The sequence below is a fragment of the Pterocles gutturalis genome, unplaced genomic scaffold (genome assembly GCF_000699245.1).
Source record: "Pterocles gutturalis isolate BGI_N339 unplaced genomic scaffold, ASM69924v1 scaffold18943, whole genome shotgun sequence".
Taxonomy (NCBI): Eukaryota; Metazoa; Chordata; class Aves; order Pterocliformes; family Pteroclidae; genus Pterocles; species Pterocles gutturalis.
Genome location: NW_010118480.1, coordinates 1 through 21,175, shown reverse-complemented (window position 1 = coordinate 21,175; position 21,175 = coordinate 1). Strand labels below are relative to the sequence as shown.

At 39.4% G+C, this 21,175-nt stretch overlaps 1 protein-coding gene across 1 annotated transcript; it reads right to left on the bottom strand.

Annotated features, from left to right (window-relative positions):
• Nucleotides 1–14,318: 14,318 nt before the first annotated feature.
• Nucleotides 14,319–20,576, bottom strand: RPL7 (ribosomal protein L7; the record flags this gene model as incomplete). The annotated part of the gene is made up of 6 exons (XM_010076223.1): nt 14,319–14,381; nt 17,254–17,464; nt 18,551–18,660; nt 19,038–19,175; nt 19,827–19,993; nt 20,474–20,576. Coding segments are annotated over 5 exons (727 nt in total), but the record flags the coding sequence as incomplete, so codon positions are not given.
• Nucleotides 20,577–21,175: the final 599 nt, after the last annotated feature.

Here is a 21,175-nt window from a genome sequence, read left to right as displayed (position 1 = left end):
AAAGTAATGCAGTATTTAAAATAAAACACTGAACAAGCAAAAGGAGTTAACCTGATTCCACTGAGGGACAATCTGCCTGTGAGAAATCTCTACAGCAAACTGAAATCTAGTTGTTGTTAGTTTATTTGCTGAAAGAAAACCAGACCATCATTTTGCCCACTTCCCAGAAGAGAGTGTTTGTGGGTGTTCTCTTTTCTTTCTCACCAGTAATAGATGAAAATTTGCAATAAGACCTGACTGCTAGAAAGACTACCTCAAACTGTTGTCATGGAAAACACTGACATCAGCCCAGGATCTCTGTTGTTGCTTTTGCATCCTTCCTGTCATGAAACATCAGTAAAGAATCAGTTGCTTATTTCTTGGAACAAGAAATAAGATCAGAGCTAGCTTTAGTAATTCTTGGAACAAGAAATACCACAAGAACTACTAAAGCTAGCTCTAATGTTTGCTGGATTATTTTGCTTGCTTAAAGCCTCCTTTATCCTACCCTCTAATTACATTTCTCCTGTGTAAGTATGGATAGGAGAAAAAAAATTTTTGCAAATACTGAGTTCTCCAGGAACATGTGGTGTGAAGATGATGGGAAGTGGCTTCTCCTACTTGTACTTGTGTGGTCCAAAATAAAGTATTCCTCTGTTTTGGAAAGAGACATTTACAATGTATATTATTCCTCTATCTCATAGGACAGGGAGCCAGCAGAGACTCCACTGTGATCTTGAGTGCTAAAGGAAACCTGGATTCACTTTATAACATGCATTATAGTAGCTGGGTACCTGACACTAGCAGGTAAATGCATTCAGTTCCTGTCTTTGGACTATTACGAATCCATTAAGAAAAAACACATAGCCAAAATTGGGTTTCTATTCCCTCTACAGTTTATTCTGCTCCCTACTGGTAGAAAAGGTTGACTTCAAAGGATCATTGCTATGAATCCTTAGGAAATTGTCCACTTTCAGCTCTCGTGCTATTGCCCTTTGTTGCTTATCACTGCCTGCGATCTGGAGGTTACTGCCTCTACAGGTTCCTCCAAAAGAATGTGCAAGAGTGCTCCTTAATCCTGTGGCAAAATCAAGAAGGTTAGCTGAAACCACCTTCACTGTGGATTAAACTGAATTGGTCCACTTTGCCTGAGGTGATAAAGGATTACTTACTTCCTTGTATCAGCAGACAGGAGGTTGGTGACAAATACTAGTGTAATGCTATTTTCATCTACCCCAACATCACAAAGCAGTTATCCTTCTGGGTACTTTGAAACAACCTTATCCCTCCATCCATGAAGGTTGTGTTCCTAGAAAATGCAGTGATTAGCAAGTCAGCAGACAGCAAAGCAATTTTTCCCACAAGAATGAACGTAATAGAAGGGACATGGATATGGGGTCACCATCCCTGGAGGTGTTCAAGAAACGTGTAGATGTGGTGCTTAGGGACATGGTTTAGTGGTTGACTTGGCAGTGTTAGGTTAACAGTTAGATTCAATGATCTTAAAGGTTCCTTCCAGCCTTCTACGATTCTGTGCAGTGGTATCAGACATTCTGGGGTTGGTCTGCATTCAGCAAGAAGGCAAAAACTTTCCTGATGATGACAACTGTGGTGAGAAGTTTATGTCTAGTTTAAGCCTTCCATAATGTACTAACACTAGAGTTCATATCATGGAAGTCATGTTCTTCCTTCACTGACCCTTAGAATAATCTGTAGCACCATTACATAGACACAGGCTGCAGCACTCCTGCCTCCTTTGGTGCATCAGATGAACAATGCCCACTTAATGAACAACAATTCAGTACTGTTTTCCCTTTGTTACTCAATGTGTGGCCCTCAAACTCAAATTTATTATGCATTGTTCTGAAGACAGAGCTATGAATTCTCTTAGGAGTTTTTCTCACTACAGTGCATACATGTGTCTCACAAAACAAGCTATTTTATTGTTATAGAGGAGGAGCTGCTCCACACAGAGAGTACATTTCAGAATACCTGCTGCTTTTAGCTGATGAATCTGAGGTGTTCTGGGGTTGTTTTGTTCAAAGTGCTTGCAACGAACAGCCCTTCATAATCCAACATGCAGATCCCATTGCTCTTACTGTGAGTTTTCAAGGCTTTTGCAAGCAATAACCTGAGATCTCTGGCCAGGCACACAGAAATCAAGGAAACATACAGTTTCAGCCATTTAAACACAGTGGAATTCAATTTTTCACAGCAGTATAAACTGAGACCTCTTTTCTCTCCCAGCATCCCCGTATCTTATTCACTGACATTAATCTTCAGCAGTAAAACACATAGTGATTCTGAAAACAAAACTGTCCCTGCCTACACAAACTCAAGTCATTCCTAGATGCAAGGGCCCTGAACAGACTAGAGGGATGAGAAGTCACAGGGAAAAGGGGCAGAAGGGCACACATCAGAAATCTGAGGTTCCTTTGACACACAGTAGCACACCACGGCATTTAGTCATGTAATGAAGACCAATACAATTGAAAAGGGGTTGAAACTAAGCTACATTTGTGAGGTGACTATCTACAGTCATGTGCACAACATGTTATCTGTCTCCCTAGTATGGGAAGTTGACACTACAAGGTGCATGTGTGAGAAGCCCATCTCCAGACAGAACTTGGAAGGAAGGTGCAGCCATACAGGTCCCAGGCTGCGAAGAGTGCTGGGTGCTCCTCCCTGAGACCACAGCTGGGGCAACAGCAGCATCACCAGTGGGCCTGGTCAAGTCACCATGTGAACAACCACCTGAAAGAACAACAGAGGAGCTGAGCATACAGTAGCATCGGAGAGGATGAACAGAAGATAGGACCTTTGCCAGATGGAAGAAGGGGCATAAGCTATGCTTCTGGTAGGAGACAGGATGGATACTGGTGACTTTCACAGCAAGGTAGAGCTCTTTTTCCAACTGCAGCTGTTCAGCTGAAGAGCAATGAGAAGGCCCTAACAAAAGGAGGAGCAAGCTCTGACAGAAGAGGTGTCTGGGACAGCCGTGCCTGGCTGCCTGACAGTAACCAGAGCTAAAAAGGGAAGCAATGGATGATAGTGCTTAGATATTGCCTTCTGTGGGAGACACAAGCACCCATCTGTTGCATGGAGCTGCTGTCTCAACAGGGTTGCTCCTTGCCCAGGGGCTGGATTGGGGACACTGTGGATAAATTTCTGAGTAATCTGGTCTTTGGAATATTGTGCTTTGCTGCTCTTCCATATAGGCACTGATGGTACTAGACTACTAGTGCAGACCTTGACGAGACTATTGCAATTCTCTGGGGACAAGGGTGACGGTATGGAGCTCCAGATGGCATTTCTCTCAACCCTGCTGATCAAGGGAAACCATTCAGGCATGAGTGGAAATGCAGCTCCGTATCTATCTGCTTGGTCAGTGTCATCAGAAGGGTTTTGGCCTCTACGACCATAGGAGTCTGAAGAATGAGAAATGCCAAGGAAAGACAGGATCCATCTGAAAAAATGGGGCAAGGGCATCTTTGCCAATAGACCTGCTAACCTACTGAAGAGGAATTAAACTAGATTTAAGAAGCATCTCTTCAGAAAAAGATTTGAGGGTTCTGGTGGACATGAAGGCCACCAATGTGTCCTTGCAGTGGTGAAGGCTAACTGCATACTGACATATGTTAGCTAGAGCACAGCAAGTAAACTGAAGAAATTGATTATTTCCCGCTACCTATCACTGCTGAAGCTACACCTGGAGTATTGTGTCCAGTTTTGGGCCTCCCAAAAGATATGTTAACAAAAATGAGAAAAACTAGAGGGCTACTAAGGTATTCAGGGGGGTGGCATACACATGATGAGAGACTGAAGGAATCAGGTTTGTTTAGCCCAGAGAAAAGAAAGCTAAAGGAGAAGGGAGAGTGGACTCTAACTGCAGTCTTACAAAAATAGAGGTTAGAGAGAAGATGGAACCAGTCTCCATCATCACGGAGGTGCACAGCAAAAGGAACAAGAGGCAACTCCCATAAACTGCAAGAGGTAAAATTAGTTACATGACAGTAATTGGGTATTATGGAGAAAGGCTGTAGCATCTCCATCCCTAGAGTATTTCAAAACTCAAGGGACAAGTCTCTGAGTAGCCTGATCTAACATTGAATTTACTGTACCCTGACCAGGTGATTGACTTCAAGAGTTTCCTTCTAACCTATTTTTTTCATGATTCATCTCTATTACTTACCCAAGTTCTCATTTATGTAAAAGTTAGCTCCTTGTCACTACAGAGCGCACTTTTCTGTTCACATAAATCATATTTCATTGTTGCTCTGAGGCTAGAGATAAAGTTCTACTATTTGATATTTCACTATGAATGTTTATCTGGCTCTTGGTGCTTTGCCAAGGATCATAGAGGAATACGCTGGTAGAACTAGAGCTGCCATATCACCTCCTGCAGTTATCCCCATTAAACAGCAGATAATAGCAAAGATGTTCTCTGCATACATTAACCAGATCTACCTCATTCTCTCTTGGCAGGTCACTACGATAGAAATAAATCACTGAAGCTGAGTGTGGGTTTATTACCTTGACAAAGTTCCCATAATTGCTTCAACATTTTGTGTCTTATGGACGCCTTTCATCAGCAACAGTCTGAGCAAAGGCAGTCCCTGCCCTGCAACTGAGCGGCAGAGAGGTGGGTACAACTTGCAGTTCTTCCATCAGTCACATGTTACGAGTAAAGATCACCTACTATTTGGGGCAAAAAGTTTCTGGGTCACTCAGTATGTGAGTATTGCTGTCTGAAAAGAGGAGTTATCTCATGTAATGAAGTCAGAAATAAAATGAGGTGTTGTGGGACTTTTGACTGAGCAACTAAGGGTTATTTGCAGACTCTCCAAGAGCCATTGCTGAGGATCAGTTGCAACATCAGAGGGGCAGTTACCATGAATTAATGCAAGCTTGGTTCCATGCAAGGTCATGTTCACGGTTCTCAGCTTGCTTCTCTGGGTATTGTGCAGTCTCTGTGAGCAGTCACTGCTGGGATCTTTCTGCCAATGTAGAAGGCAATCGTGATGCTGGGAGCATGCATCAGAGATCCTGCAGTCTAAGCAGTTGTTCAGGGACAGTGCAGAAAGCGGTATTTTTGAGAGCTGTAGTTTTCTCTTGGTCTTAACACCATATAGCAAGAGCTCTCAATCTCACTACATTTTGTTATAGGATTGGCTGGACAGGTGCTGTTCTATAGTGCAAATACTTTCAGCTCCAGAGAGGATAGAGGAGGTTCTGTGCCAAAAAGGACCTTTATAGCTCATAAAGTTGGTTTCAATATGATCAGTTTTAACATAGATGCCTTCCTACTTTTCCAGATACAGCAATTACTGTGAAAACATGCATTTCTATAAGGTTGTATGAGGGAAAAATGAAAGCAAAACCAACTTCACCCTGCCTCTTTATGACAAATACGATCAACATTATGGAAATAAGTAAGAATAACATATAAAACTAATTAAGGGTTATAACACTCAGTGTTACATTTGCACTCTGCAATTTCTTTTCTCAAGGAAAATAAGGGTTTCAAGCATTGGTCTATCCTAAACTATCGATAAGCACTTCAGGCAACAAGAGTGCTGGGATTCTTAAGCCTGTACACATAACATAGCTGGTAAGTGCTTTTCTAAAACAGTGGGCAAGTAAATGCCTGGCAAGCCAGACATTATACCATAAATACAGGACCAAAAGGGAGCATACGTAACTAGTACTTGTCAATATTGACAATTCAGAAAATCATTAATGTGCAGGTAGATATTAGAGGATGCACCATGAGATTGTCATATTGATTTTGTATATGTAATGGTGCACAGGTGCAGATTTACTCTGAGATAAGGGATTCTAGCATTCCATTACCCATTAATGTGTAAAAAAATGCCCTGATAGGCAGTTGTTTAGACTACGAGCACTGCAATTCTGTAGGCTTTAAACCTTAGAAAAATCGGTATGGAACCTCAGTAGTTTTCAAGTGGACATAAAGATTTGTTACAGAATTAGATGTTTTCTCATAGCTGTAAACCTTCAGTACAAAATCTAAAGATCATTTATTTGTCTGCAAAACTCATACATTAGATCTGTTTTGGCTCCATCTAGAGATTCATTTACAAATTGACTGTGGTACAGTCATCTGCCATATCCCTACAGGCTTACGTGTAAGAGAACAAAAGGTACATGAAGTTGAGTACCTACAACTATTTTTAATGCTTAGATTACTACTGGTTCTAAACCATGTACCCTGTCTTTCCCAGCCACTCCTAGAATGTAGACCCCACAAAATAGGCATGCATAAAAGGGATTCTTTCTAAGTGAACTTTTCAGAAAGTGACCCAAACTTTCTGCAGAGGTTATAGCTTGATGTGTGCTCTAATACATCCTATTTCATAGGTATTCAGCAGCATCTGAAACCATAAATTGAGCTGTACTTCACTTGTGAAGGCTCCAGATGGATAATGGGCAGTTTTTGGACCGAAGGCTATTTTGTCTTCCCACCCAAAGCCTGCTCTGGAATGCAATTCCAATTAAATTTCATGTAACTAATGGTAGTATTGTTGGATCTCAGTCTAAGCACAATTGCTTGAAATAAAACAGTTTCAACATACTAGAGCAACTGCATCTTTGCAGCCTTCCACTATGTATAGGTTTGTACAGGGGTGTTAGCAGGAGGAACATTTCCACAGCATGTTACTGCAGAAGGAGCCTTTCTGTCTGACAGAGCTGTCAGCACCATTAACTTTGGCATTTCGATAGGATCCTGAAGGTCTTAAAGACCCAGAAGCTCCTCATAGCACTTCTGTACTACAAATACACAGGTTTAAGTTCAGCACTTCAAGAGGAGACATTGCAGATGGCTAAGTAACAGGAGTCCATGGGAAAAATAATCTGTGGAGGGAGAACATAATCCTGACTCCCAGCTGAAGTCCTGCTTTTCTTCAGGGATACACAGACCTTTCCTACTGATTTCCTTCCATTTTCCACGTAGAACAACTGTTACTCACACACATTTACTTATATTGTTAAAACACATCATACAAAAATAGGAAGAAAAATTTATCTCTCTATTGTTTTTTTCGGAAGTAACAGTTTACCATTGTAAGAAAGATCTATTCTCACTTCAAAAGCTCAGCTTCTGAGCAAAAGTTAAGAGAAGTTTATTCCTATTTCAAAATCTTGGTTCAGGAACACTCAGATTAAAGACGTAGTAAGAAACTAAATACCAGAATCAAGATTTGCATTCTGAAAAGCATATTTCAGGCAGAAATAGCCCCTTCTGCTAAAGCATGTGTGTTTTGTGGGATCTAATTTCTAAAAAAAGACAGACAAGGGAACAAATGAAACCAATAATAATCCTGGCAATTAACAAAAAGTACACTTAAATCTAACTACACATCAATGCTTTTTATATAACGTAGTTTACTGAGATTAATTTTTAAAGATCACACGTATGGGCCATCACTTGATTTACAAGCTCCATTTATTTTAGTTTATAGTTTCCTCAGTACACCAACAGTCTGCCAAAAAGTGGAAGTACAGCATCCAGAACAAAAACTCTGCAAATTAATCTCAAGTCTTGGTTTACCACTCCAACATAACTGACCGCTATTGTAGACCACTTGTATGGAGGCAAACCAATGGGCTTGGTGAAAAGAAGCATGTGAAAGGAAGTGATAGAAATTGAAGTGTTACTGCATTCCAATTCCCTGTTCTTTCACAGATTAAGTTTTAACAGAACCCAAGGGTAAAAACTGTAGGAAAAGAAGCCAATTTAAATCAAAAGAAGCAAGTAGTGAGTGACTTTCAAAAGAGTGTTTACTCATTTGAATATATGAAAAAGAGCAGATCTCAGAGTGAAAGGTCCAAGGATATTGCCCCTCTGCCAGTACAGCCAACCCTCCCTCCAGCTGAAAACTCTGCTGGTTCAGACCTGGGTCTGGACACAGTTCTCTTTGCAGATAGGTACCCGAACTGTTATTTAAAGCAAACCTATAAGCCTAGTCCTGCAGGACTACCAGAGCCAAAATTGTCTGCTAAAATTCTCCTACTGTGCCTGTCCAGAGTAATGAACATTTTGGCACAGCAAAGAATCTCTGTATTTATATCAAGTTTAAATTTACTTAACATCCACAATAGATGTCTATAGACCAAAGGATACTTGAGATAGTAGGATAACTCAGACCATATGTAACACTGAGTTCAAAAGAAAGCATAGCCATTATTCAGAAAAAAACTCAGTTTCTAAGAAATGTAGGTAATTTCTGCTGCAGGCTGATAAATGTGAATTTGAACCTGTCCCACTCACAGAGATTATTGAGTATGCACAGACAAGCTCTTCCCAGGTAAGTGCACTAGCCTACTAAAAAGAGCACAGACTATTCCTACCTTTCAAGGTTACCTCTGAAAACCTGAGTCGGGCATTCATGTTCGAGCAGACTAAATCCAGGACAGGATTTTGGACAGTGAGTCCCAACCCTGCCTGCAAGGATAGTTCAGCTGGGGAGTTGTGGGGAGACAGCAATCGCAGCTTTATAATGGTAGTTTCTCAAGCACGTCTCCCCTGATTTGTGATCATAGTGACCTGGCTTCAGAGCCCTCCCTGGTCACAGTACACAAATGGCACAAATCCCATTCCAAGCCACAGCCGCCGGCTCCCCGACACTGCTCAGAGGCTTCCTTCCAGGCCGCAGATTCCCCTCCTGCTCCTGCGGGCTGAGTCTTGGCTCAGCTACCAGCCTGCCAGGCAAACCTTGGCAAGTCATGTCTGTGTAGGTCTGTTCTCTCAACACCATGACAGCAGAAAGACTGATGCTGGGACAGAGAAGCTAGAAGGCAGTTCACTCGGTCCTTCTTCAGAAGGTATTGGAAACAAGCTAGCCTGGCAGTACTATTCAAAACATGTATCCTCTGAACTCATTCACTTATTTCTACATTGTGCCAGCTGATTTTTAGTTTTATACAGAAAGTAAAACAAATCTAATAAAAGGATTAAAGGAATATTGTGAGGTTTTTCTAGGACTTTTGTCTACCAAGTTGCACATCCTCAAAACACTTACTTGAGATCAATAGTTTCAGAGATATTAATGAGAAGTAAAACAGCAAAGATCATGCAGAAGCTTCAAAGAACCACCAGGCTCTAAACTGACAAAATAATCATGAAAATCAGACCAGAATAATAATAAAAGTAACATCATTCACTAGTTAACACTATACTCAAATCAGAGCAAAACCCCCCTCACCTTCAGTTCTGTTAAATAATATCTGGCAAAAGAAGTTAAAGGGTAAAAAAAAAAAAAGTAGTCTACCTCGTTTTCAAATTAAAACTAGAGATACTTGGAGCCTTCCTTGAATCCAATTTTCCTACTTGTCTTGGCTCACTATATCTTATTTCTTTCTATCTTGCAGGCCTTGATATAATGAAGTGTGATATACAGTATTAGTATCAAAAATTTAAACATGCATTGTGCTGAAATTATTAGGTACTACTGGGGTATTCTATACATGAGATATTCAGAATGATCAGGACTTGAAAACATCAACTGAATTTTATTGTGGAATAATAAAAAAAGCATAGTATTGTGGATAACAGATGCCATCAGATACGGCAGAGCGCAGTAATCTTTGCATAGCTCATAACAAAATGCATCAGCAGTGGAAACGCGCCATGGGTAGAGCTTCACAGCACCGCTGCAGGGCCTGGGCAGCACACATTCACCGCGAGACAGCCAGCGCTCCAGGCAGACTCCAAGGACTAGTTAAATTGTACAGAACGCCTCTGACTGCCAGAGCAACTCCGGATGTGGAGCATGTAAAGCCATGTGGCACACTGGCTAGTTAAACTGGATTTACAGCCTCTCTGTGCTGCCAAAACAGTGCTAAGCAAGTGGAGAGTAACACTGCTGCTTACACCTCCCTCTGCTGCCTCTTCCTCCCCTATCCTAGATTTTACTTTGCTTGTGGCTTCTTCCCCATATACACCCCATGGCCCTATGACTGTACACTCCCTTATTTCTCATTGTTTTCCTCCAACAAAGTACCTACTTATTGCATAGTGAAAGAACTTTGGTGCAATGAGTAGTTTATATGAAGAAATACTTAGCAGATAAAAAATTGCTTTTGTGGAGTTTTTTATCTTTGGGAAAATTGCTAACAGCTCTGAACTCTGAAAATTTGCTCTTATTTGCAACATGACCAAGGTCAGAAGTACTTATTTTCACAGATAAAGCTAGAAATGGCCAGTGGATCACCTACAGACAGACTGAAAAAACATGGGAGCTTTGTGTAGCAATTTTTTTTCTGAATATCCTTTTTCTTTCTTAGAACTTGCAATTCATGAGCTCAGTACTTGATTTTTCAGACTCTTCGGTAATGAAAAACTGCAACCGTCTAAGAACCTACTTACATCTAAACCCATATTTAGGCAGGGCAAAGGTATTTTGGGGCTCCTAGATGCCTGGAATAGTCTGGTATGGTACAAAAACTTTTAGGAAAAACAGGTATGCAAAGAAGAATGGGAACCTCACCAAAGAGAACTGGCACAATCATGTTAAAGATCCCTGAAGACAAAGAAATTCCCACTACAACTTAAACCTCATGAAACTATTTGAGCAGAACATTTTGCCTGGGATTTGGAAAACTAGAATTTTGTTCCCTTCTAAGCTTGACTGTTTTCAGATTCCTATCTCTGATCTACAGTTTCCTAACCTAAGCCAAAATCAGGATCTTCACCCTGCCTTGGACTTTGGAACAGCTTCAATAAGGAGCAACATCCACAGATTTTCTCACCTACAGTTCTGCAGAAAGAAGAGTCCTCTGGAAACGGAGATGGAAGGAATGGTTTGAACAAAACACACACATCTAGTTTCCTAGGTGTGAGCAAACCAGTTGTATGAAGAAGGGACACCACATTGCTTGCCAGAGACTCAGAACTGACAGTAGGCCCTGCTCACCTCTCTAGAAACAACACAGATCCCAGTCCTGAGGAGAGAGCTGTGAGATCTGGATTCCAAATGGGCAGAAGTGGCAAAGCCCAAAAGGAGTATGTGATGTCCCACTATCCCTCTCCTGAGGACTGTTCATGCTAAGGTTCAGGTGACTTGCCACTTTGTGTGCCGCACTAGTCCAAGTTCCCTTGTGAAGCACGCAACAGCCACCACTCCTGTTCTGAATTTCACTCTGGGTGGACAGACATCTTAAAACAAGGCTCTAACTCGTATCCCTTGAATACCTAGAAAAGCCTGCATTTAGTAACTTCTGCTGAGTAAGAGAGGCTCTGGGACTGCCCTTAACAAATCTCCTCAAAGTATATAGCACATAATTTAAAGGAAGGAAAAAACCCAAACCTCAACTTGGAAATGACCACTGACAAAGAATCTGGCACACCACTGGTTAAGTGTTCCAGTGTCTAATTATGTTCCATTAAAATTGTTTGCTTAACGCCAAAATTTATCTGGCTTCAATTTCAAGACATTTCATCCTATTATAGCTTTCTCAGATCAAAGAATTCTCTATTATCAAACTACTTTTCTCCACGGAGGTAATTATAGGTAGATACTAATTTCATAACCACATCTGCTTTTAAACTGAATAAATTAAGCTCTGAGTATCATAAGGCATGTGCTTGATTTTTGGCACAAGAACTGGATACTGCATTTGGCACTAGTGTAAGCACTACTGAAACAAAAGTATTACCTCCCCCATACCATTTGATATTCCCTTTTTAATGCATCCAAGAATTGCATTTGGCCAAATGGGAGCTTATGTTCAGCTGACTATCCATCACGTCTCCTAACTTTCTCTCAAAACACGGATTCTTGGGACGGGCTCCCCATTCCGTTTCTAGATGTATGACTTTACATTTGGTGATAGTGAAACAGGCTGTATGAGCTGGACACCAGCAAAGAAAGAAATACCAATTAACTGTAAAGCCTACAAACTTTAGCATGCCCGAAAAATTTGAGTTGTTAGCGTTTCAGTCTCCTGTTGCTTCTCCAATAGCTATTAGGTAAAGCTTCTGGCTTCAGTTCTGAGGGAAAAAAGGAAGATGTTGGTCATTCTGGAAAAGGATAAGAGTTCATAGAATTTTCATTCCAGAATGTGTCAGCAGCTGGCAGTTGTGGACAGTGAGAAAATCACAGCGTGTTTGCAAGAATCTGAACTTTTATCATAAATTTGACAAAAGATCTGCATTATTTATTGTTTAGGAATCAAGTGATCATCTTCATCAGCTACATTTTTAACTCAAATTACCTCATAAAAGCTCCAAAACATACTATTCATGCATCGTGCAAGTGGATCGTGCCTCATTTACAGTGCAAATTCTGACCTTAACTATCAGATCATGAACCGTTTCTGTAAAGCCTGAAGAGCCATACTAAAATCCTGAAAGCTGTGCTAGTATAAAATGTGGCCAGTTGCACAGGATTACCAGCTTAAACACAGTTACGCTTTTATATTAGTTTCTACATTATATATTAATGTTTTGCAGCTGTTATCTGAAAACGCATTTCAGAGGCAAGTAAGAAAAATGAGTTGAAAACCAAATCAACTTTCTCTTCACTAACGCTTCATTGCACGTATTCGTTTAAACAAAATTTGGGACCTTCAGGGCATTATCAGACAAATAAGGTCCTACAGCACTGATCAACTTTGTGAGTTAATATTTCATTCTCCATACCCATCATAGAAAGTTTGCTATCCATCCGTATGGCTTCATTATATCCATGAACTGCTTTTCTGTTAAGAATATACTGCAACGTGTATATGAGCCAAGGGGAAATAACAAAACCTTGGAGCAAGTAATGGAAGAACTCTACCAGTTAAAACACACAGAAATACTGTTTTTAACACAACAGAACTTTTCTTAGGTCCATCCCAGAATCTCAATTTCACTGCCAACTGGTGCAGTTTTAACCTGAAAGGAGTGGCATCAGATTCTAGTCTTACAAGATCAAGACAAGAACTGTGGTTTCCCATAAGAGCACAAAGTGTTTATTACTATAATTTTCACAGTAAGATTCTTTTCCCCTTCATCCAGCAACTTCACAAACACGCTTCTTCCTTGAAAACCATACTGCTTATCACTTTACAAAGACACCTAATACATTAAGTACTTCTATGGTTTTCACCTCATTCACTCATAAACCATTTTCAAGCATGTAACAGTAATGTCTACAATTGCTTGCACTGAACAGCTGTAAGGAACTGTCAAGTTCTTCTGATTTAGTGCAGTTACTAACTCAACTAGACAAAGGTGTTGGTACTTTAATATTTAGACAAGAGAAGCTGTGTTACTAGATTCTGAAGCTCAAGTCACAATAGGGGAATTGTTACTTAAGTTTTACAACACAGTTGTTCAAGTATCTGGAAACACTGACCCATCTGACACTTGGCTGTTTCATCAATGTCCTAACACATTAACAAACAAAAGCACCCTACTATTTTCAGTTAAGCCACTATCATAATTTCCTGAGTTATTTAAAAACAAAAGTAGCTTTTGACAAGCTTTAATAAACTAGCATTGCTGTTAAAAAGTTTTATTTAAAGTGCAGAAACAAGCTTTTGCACAAATTGGGAAAAAACCCTCAATGCCAGTGATTTTAAAATAGACATCCTTCATTGGTGAAGTATGTAAACACAGCTTGCCTGTAAATGAGAAAAGCATTTCAGTCAGTGCAGACATGACTTGTTGATCTGTTGTACCCAATGTCTCAGCAGGCCAAGACTCCATCAGTGAAGAGCTCACAAGGTAAGAAGCCAATTTCTAATCTGTACTCTGCTAGACCTACACTTCAGCAACAACTGTTCACATCCTCATGAATCCTGTAGTCTCCACTGCTATAGTATCTGAAATAAAACACTGCAAACAAATTTTGTAAAGCTGAGTAATTATCTAGAATGTGTCAAACAATTTGCTATTTTGTAAAGTTTTTAGTAAAAAAAAAACAAACCTGATGCTGTTCAGAGCTGGAAGTAATTAATCAGGATCTTACCATGTTAAGAAACTATCTACTCTTCTTTACATCAACAAATCTACACAGCTTTCTGGTGCACTACAACTAAGTAGGAATCCTGTCCATTCAACAGCATACAGCTCAGAGAGAAGAGTTCGTCCTTTATTGTACTTTCAGTCACAACAGTAGTAAATACTTGTTGCCAACCAAAAACTAACCCCTTGCCCACATGAACCCTTCCAGATTTTCTCCCTCCAAAAGAAGGTGAAACAGCGTCATCTATTTACTGTGAATTGAAACTATAAATGCCTCTTTGAAACAAGTTACTCCAGGGCTAATTTAGCAACCACTGCTAGACAAGAGGGATCACAAAAAGAGACCAATCAAGGTAACATACTGTTTTGTGCAAGATGGTTTTATTAACAGACCAAAATTTGAAAGACTGCAGCTGGGCATCTGAATCTGAAAGGGAAAAAAAAAAGTATCATTAGACATGTGTAGAGCTGAAACTACTTTGTCCACTAGAAAAATACATACATTTCTACAGATTATAATTTGGGCTGAAAATACTAATTTTACTTCACTGGATTTAAGACTTCAATAGACTTGAACACAATAAGTAACATCTCTTCACTGAAACATAGATTTCAAGTGCCAGAACTCACAGGATAAATGTTTCTACCTTGAAGTACTGGTATCTATTTTCCTACTTGTCTAAAAGCACAGTGGGAGGAACTTGATATTTAAAGACATACTGAGGCTCTGTGGATATTCTAATTTTTGCTGCAGTAACTATTTTCAGCACACTTCAGGGACTGTTTACATAGAAAAATGAAAGCAAAAAGCAAACTTCAGACCAATTCCTGGAAAGTCTGCTTGAAAGCTAATGAAATTCAGTATCTTGCCAAAACTGCATTGCCAAGATTCAGTATAAAGTACTATGCTTTTTCCCCAATCTATATGAAGGAATTGCTACTGGACGTCTTTTTTTTTTTTATTTTTTAAATGTATTTGAGACTACCACTTCAGTAATAAGAAATAAAGACAAATGGTAGGAAACCATCCGCATATGGGAAGAGGAATAAATACTCCTCTTCACATAGATAGCCCTTCACAATGACAGCACTTAGAATACTGCCAATATCTCATCTGAACCTACTACTCTAGCTGTCCATTACCTCAGTAGAAACTCAACATTATTCCATTTTCTACCTGTAGGTTACTTACATTTTAAACACCCACATAATTCAGAACAGTAGGAAAACAGCGGGAATAAAAAGCACAGGAGACAAGAACAACCAATTATCTTAGCTTTACACCAGATGTGTGTTTGCTTCCCATACAAGCAGAACAATTAATTGCTTACAAGCAACAAGAAAGAAACTGCAAGGTCACTTCTTAAATTCAAAGATGGAATAAAGCCCTGATGTCTGCTACTTACATGGGACGCTGAGCTAGAAGTCCAATGAAAAACACAAGCAAACAGCTTAATATCCCTAGTTTCTCTGCCTATTAATATACTACTCCTCACAAACATTTGTAGCCACTGCAACAGTGAACTAGAAGCCTCCCACCTGTAGGAAGGCTCTTGAAAACTCAAGACCACCAGTCTGAAGATTGTCACTGAAGATGTAGGAGAAACGATCTACATTGCCAGAAAAGCTGCAGGGTTTCAATTAAAAATAGCAGTTTCCATCTTTGGCTCAGAAACCAGACAGACACATAAAGTGAAAATAGTTTTGCTCAATCTTCGTTATGAAGCCTCATGCACTAACTTCAGGGAAACATGTGCCAGTACTGAACTTGTAACGGTTTGTGCCACCAGCAGCAAAATTTCTACAAATGTGATAGTATGAGCAATGAAACAACACCCCAGGCACCAAACATTACCGCAATTCTGCTTTTTAAAAGTTACCCAATTCTTCCCACAGTTGAGCTAAGTAGCTTTACAAGAACACTGTCCCCAGTAAGCAACTACATTTCCTAAAGTGCAAGTTTCCATGTGCCATTGAACCAGTGCTTTAAAACTCCGCTGCTTCACAGATGCAGACAACACTGCAACACGCAAGAAGCTCAGGAGAGTGGAAACTGAGGAAGAACAGCCTACAAAGAAGTTTCAAGGAAAAAAGCTCACTCAGTCAAATGGAAAGATATTTCATAGGTCTCCTTTAGCTCCTTGGACACACAGCAGACCTGGATGAGCTCAACTCGCTTTGCCCTGTTGACTATAAAAACATTTTTAAAAGGCTTAAAAAAATATATTTCCCTCTCTTCTACTTCTTTATTAATGAATGCTCTGGAACTTTGGCACTCCTAAGTAAACTGCACATCTGATTTCTAAGAAAAAAATGTCAAAACAAAACAAAAACTCCAAACCCAAAACAAAACCAAACCAACCAACCAAAAAACCTTCTTGGCTTTGGAGGAATCAGTTTGGAGAAAATCGCAACTTTGCCTGTTACTCTTTCCAAGCGTCCTAACACAACAAAGTTTTCTTAAATTACAGCATACCTGTCATACCAAAAAGGCATTTACCCTTGATTGAAAATAAAATATGGGCAACACTAAAGCTATTTGAGTGTGTAAAAAGGGTGGAAAAAGTAATGGAAAGCATGAGAACTCCGAAAAAAACCAGTTTTGGCTTTGAACTGCAGAGACTTCTCATCAAAGCAGGAACACCAGAGTGACGACAACAACAGATGATAAGACAGCTTGTTTGAGCTAGATACTTTGAGACTCGGCTGTCACCGTCAAACTGTTTTAAGTGTTAATAAACCTTTCCCTTTCTAAAGGATAAAAACCAGCATTTCAAATTTACCAATTTGGTCACGTTAACATGAAAGCTTAAATTGAATCATTCTGAAGTTTAAACAACCTGAAAATCTAGACCACTAAAACAGTCTAAATTTAATTTCTCCCAGCCCTAAACAGGCTTTCATAGCAGAAATAAGACAATATGAAAAAACACTATACTTGCAATCACAAAACTGATCATATTAAGAATTCACTAATGAGGGCTGAAAATTTTAGTCAAGATCTCAAGGCTTCCCATCATAAAACCCAAACAAGGTTTTAAAACAAGTTATTGGTATATATTTATACTTCATAAACATATCAGCCATAATGCAGATTTCATTTCTTCACAGATGTTTAAGCTTTAATAAGACTTTAAAAATGAAATCAGAACGCTGTATTGTCCAAGTAGCTTCATACTGTAGGCATCACTCAAGCACAAGTGAATATACACTAAACATGAAGGTTCAATGAGTAATGGCAGCAGCCTACATGGCAGCAACGGAACAGTGGACAGTATTAACCTTTGGTAACACCTTACCATCAGTTCATTCTCCTTATGAGTCTGTTGATCTGATCTTCTCTGTTACCAGCATCCCCACCTTCCACGAAGTGGATAGTTTTCTTCTTCATTCCACCCCGAGGAGAGGATAACTTGAAGGGCCAAAGGAAGTTGTTCACAACTTTGAAGTTCTTGCCAACAGTGTAAATTTCATGGATCACATCTTCCATGCAGATGATGCCAAACTTCCCTAAAATTCAGAAACACTGTTTTCAGAAAGGCTACAGAGCCACTGGTCAATAACAAGCTAAGGATTACCAAGTTACTACTGTCACACCTACTTTTTTTTTTTATAAACTTCAGGAAGTCAGAAAGCACCCCTCTGTCACAACACCCAATGACCAAATTATCCAATTAAAATGGATTAGCTGCAGCCAACTCAACATTATTTAGTTCTTACATCTGGCAAGAGGCATCAGTTTCAAATGCTGAGTATTTGTAGCCAGCAAAGAGACCAAATACACTTAAACCATAGTTATGTGTAGCTCAGGGAAATTTACTGAACTACTTAAGCCGCTGAATGATGCAACAGCCTATTCCTTAATGTCTTTCCAGCATCTTCAGTGACATGTTACAAGTTAACTACTCACAAAATACAATGCTAAAAAGGAAAGTGATCACAGCATCCTACTTGTACCTTTAGAATCCAATTATCTATCACACTGGAAAAGGAACAAAGATGAACAGTCTAACTTGAACTGACACACAAATCAAGTGCCAAAAATGGAAGAGACATCAGTGTTTGCTTCCATTCCTGGAACAACTGGAAAAGAAGGAGTCTCCTAGAGCAGTCTCTTTCCTGACGACTGACCACCATGCTTTTTTTTTTTTTTACTAAATACACTCATCACTTCTACTAGCTAGTTCTTCTGACAGGAAGTTTAAGAAGTCTGTTTACTAGATCATGAAGGTCTAAGACACAAACAATGTCTAATATTAAGCCTGAAACTTCAAAGGTATGTATGATTAGCTTTTTTCCTGCTGCAGCACCTTTTCATTACTGAAAAATCTACTGACCTTATAAAGGTCAAGCAATTGACATTTAAAATTACAAATACAAAACGATAAAATTTGATTCTTTACACTGGTTTTCAACACTTTATAATGAAAGTTACTTCCAACTTGTTTTGTATTAAGCTATTAAGACAAAACTATAGATTATTAACTAATCACTACTATTTGCCAAAGACAAATAACGATAGCTGTCCAGCTTAGCGTTAACCACCCAAATGCAACATGTTGGTTTCTTGTTTTGGTTAAGTGAAGCCATATTTACCAAGGCGTTTTTTAATCAGGGAATTATCAGTAAGAGCAATGCGCTGCTTGTTGATCTTGCCATAACCACGCTTGTAGATCAATTCATGCACAGACTTCAGATTGGGATAACTGAAACAGTCAAGTAAAAAAAAAAAATTGTAAGTCTTTGCAAGTCACATTCCAAGTTAACATCCCCGAATGATGATGCTTCCGTAACAAACAATTTAAGAACATTTCAGCATGTCCCAAAAGTAAACACAACAGCAACAGAGAAGCAAATCTTACACCAAGTTCCCAAGAACACTGGTATTTGAGTGTAATCATATCTAGCAAGCATTACCTTCTAAAGCACCGTGTTAATCACATTTTCAATTCAAAGCAGGAAAAGCACAGAGAAGATATACAAAGATTTTTAACAGAAGGGAAACCTGCAAGTCTAGTGTAACAAACGCAAAAGGCACTCAACATTTGCACCCTGCTTTGATAAAACTGGCCATTTCACTCACCCCCACGCAATATAGGGTTCAACAATCCGCAACATGTTGATAGAAGCTTTGTTGAGTTTTACAAATGTGCCATTAAAAATCTGACGCAGGCGAAGAAGCTGCAACACCTTGCGGACCTTAGGGCTGACACCATTGGTACTAGAGAACATTGGAAAAAAGCCTCAGTTATCTATATCCCAGAAAACACCAAGTATCAGGTTAAAAAAAACACTATAGTATTGCTCCCACATGAAACACATCACTATTTTACCAATTGCACAAAGTAAACTTAGTAAACTATCTATACGTATCAGTATTAAGTTAAAATAGATCTATTTCCATAAAAATAATTGAAATAAGCATTGTACTGTAAAAATTTAAAATAATCCTTGTGCTCTCCTGAACATAATTCTTCAATCATAGCTTTTGTTAGTTTTCTATAACACTTTAACAAAGGAGAGTTAAACAAACACTTCAGACAAAGCTTAGTAGGATATTAGGGAATACTGACATGTAATTTTATCAAGATTAAGGTGAGACAGAAACAATGTCTGCACATACTTGTAGCCTTGCCACCTTCCTAAAAATCAGGGATTCCTAAAGACAGCAGACACAGCCAGCACAAGGATTTTGCACTTAATTAAATAAGCCTCTGGTGCACGTACAATTTACTGACAACAACCTTAGAAGCCACCAGTGGATGGCTTGATTTTATTCACCTACTTGAACCCTGAAAACAGATAAGACAACAGGAAAGACAACTGCAGTGCTTTTGAACACAAAATTATTGACATCTGTATGTAATCTTACCCTCTTATCCTGATCACAAATGCCAGTTTTGGTTCTGCTGGAACATAGTAATTGCCAGCTTTTCGGGCCATCCTGGCCATACGGATCTCCTGCCTGTACATGTGCCTGTACTCCTTGTGGTAAGCTTTGGCTCTTGCATAGATGAGTTTTCTTTGTGCCTTACGGTACTGAAATAAATTGAAAATTACTTAAGATTATCTAATGCGTTTTAACACGACAGTCACCTTCAAATAATGTAGCATACTCCAGAACTTCACACAAAAAATACAGATTAAAGGAACATCTACCCATATGATGGAGTTCAGAATCACTCTCTGCAATATTCTAGATAATCTGGAAGACTGTTACACAGCAATGCTGTTTTATCTTGAACAATGTTATCATGCATCAAGCTTACCCTCACAAATACTACAACCTCTAGCCTGGTCAAAGACTAACCTTACAGACAACTGTACACTTTGCCCTTACTCTGCCCAGAACGGGTCTGTTATTGACAAAAAAACCTCCATATTTTAGTCCAAAACATTATGAAAATATCAACATGCTAGACCTAACTGCTGTCAACTTCTGTATTGTGTTACATCAGCAGTAGTAGATGATATTACAACAGAGAAGCAGTTCAAGTTAAGAAGTCATTTAATATTCACCTTTTTTATAGCCAAAATCTTTTTCTGACGTTTAGCTTTTATAGCTGCATAAGCCTTCCGCTTTTTCAGCAGGGTTTCCGGTACAGATGGCACCTTCTTTGCTCTAAATGAAAAGAGGAAAAAAAAACTCTTTTAGCTGATATGAAGAAACTGGGCTTTAAAGTTACATGACAAACATCAATGCAAACTCTTAACACAACGAGTATGCAGCCCTCACTGCCTTGAGTCAGTTAACTAAGGCATCTTCCTTGTCCACACTGACACCAGGCCTCAATGCAGCCTGAACAGATCACCTTTTATACTAGACAAGGAAATCTGACAGACTGGCTGCTGAGCTGCACGCAACCTATGTACACAACCACAAAAACTGAGACCACTTGAGTGACAAGAATTTTTTACCCTACCTTGCTACAATCCAATCTGTAATGAAAGAAAGTCCATTTCAAGGGCATCTCTTTGCGATTAATAAAATATTTCAGTGGGGGCTTTAAGAAAAAAAACTAGTTTGGCAGTATTCTGAAATTTATTTCACAGGATTTCAAACTCACTCAGATTTTAAACTCTTAGATGTGACAAAACTTGCAAGATCAGTGTTTATTGAGCCACAGTAACCCGGGCGAGCTCCTCCCTCAACGTACCCGGCTATGACTCCCTCCTCAAGCCGCACACACACCGCTTCGCGCACCCCAGCGGAGCATCGCC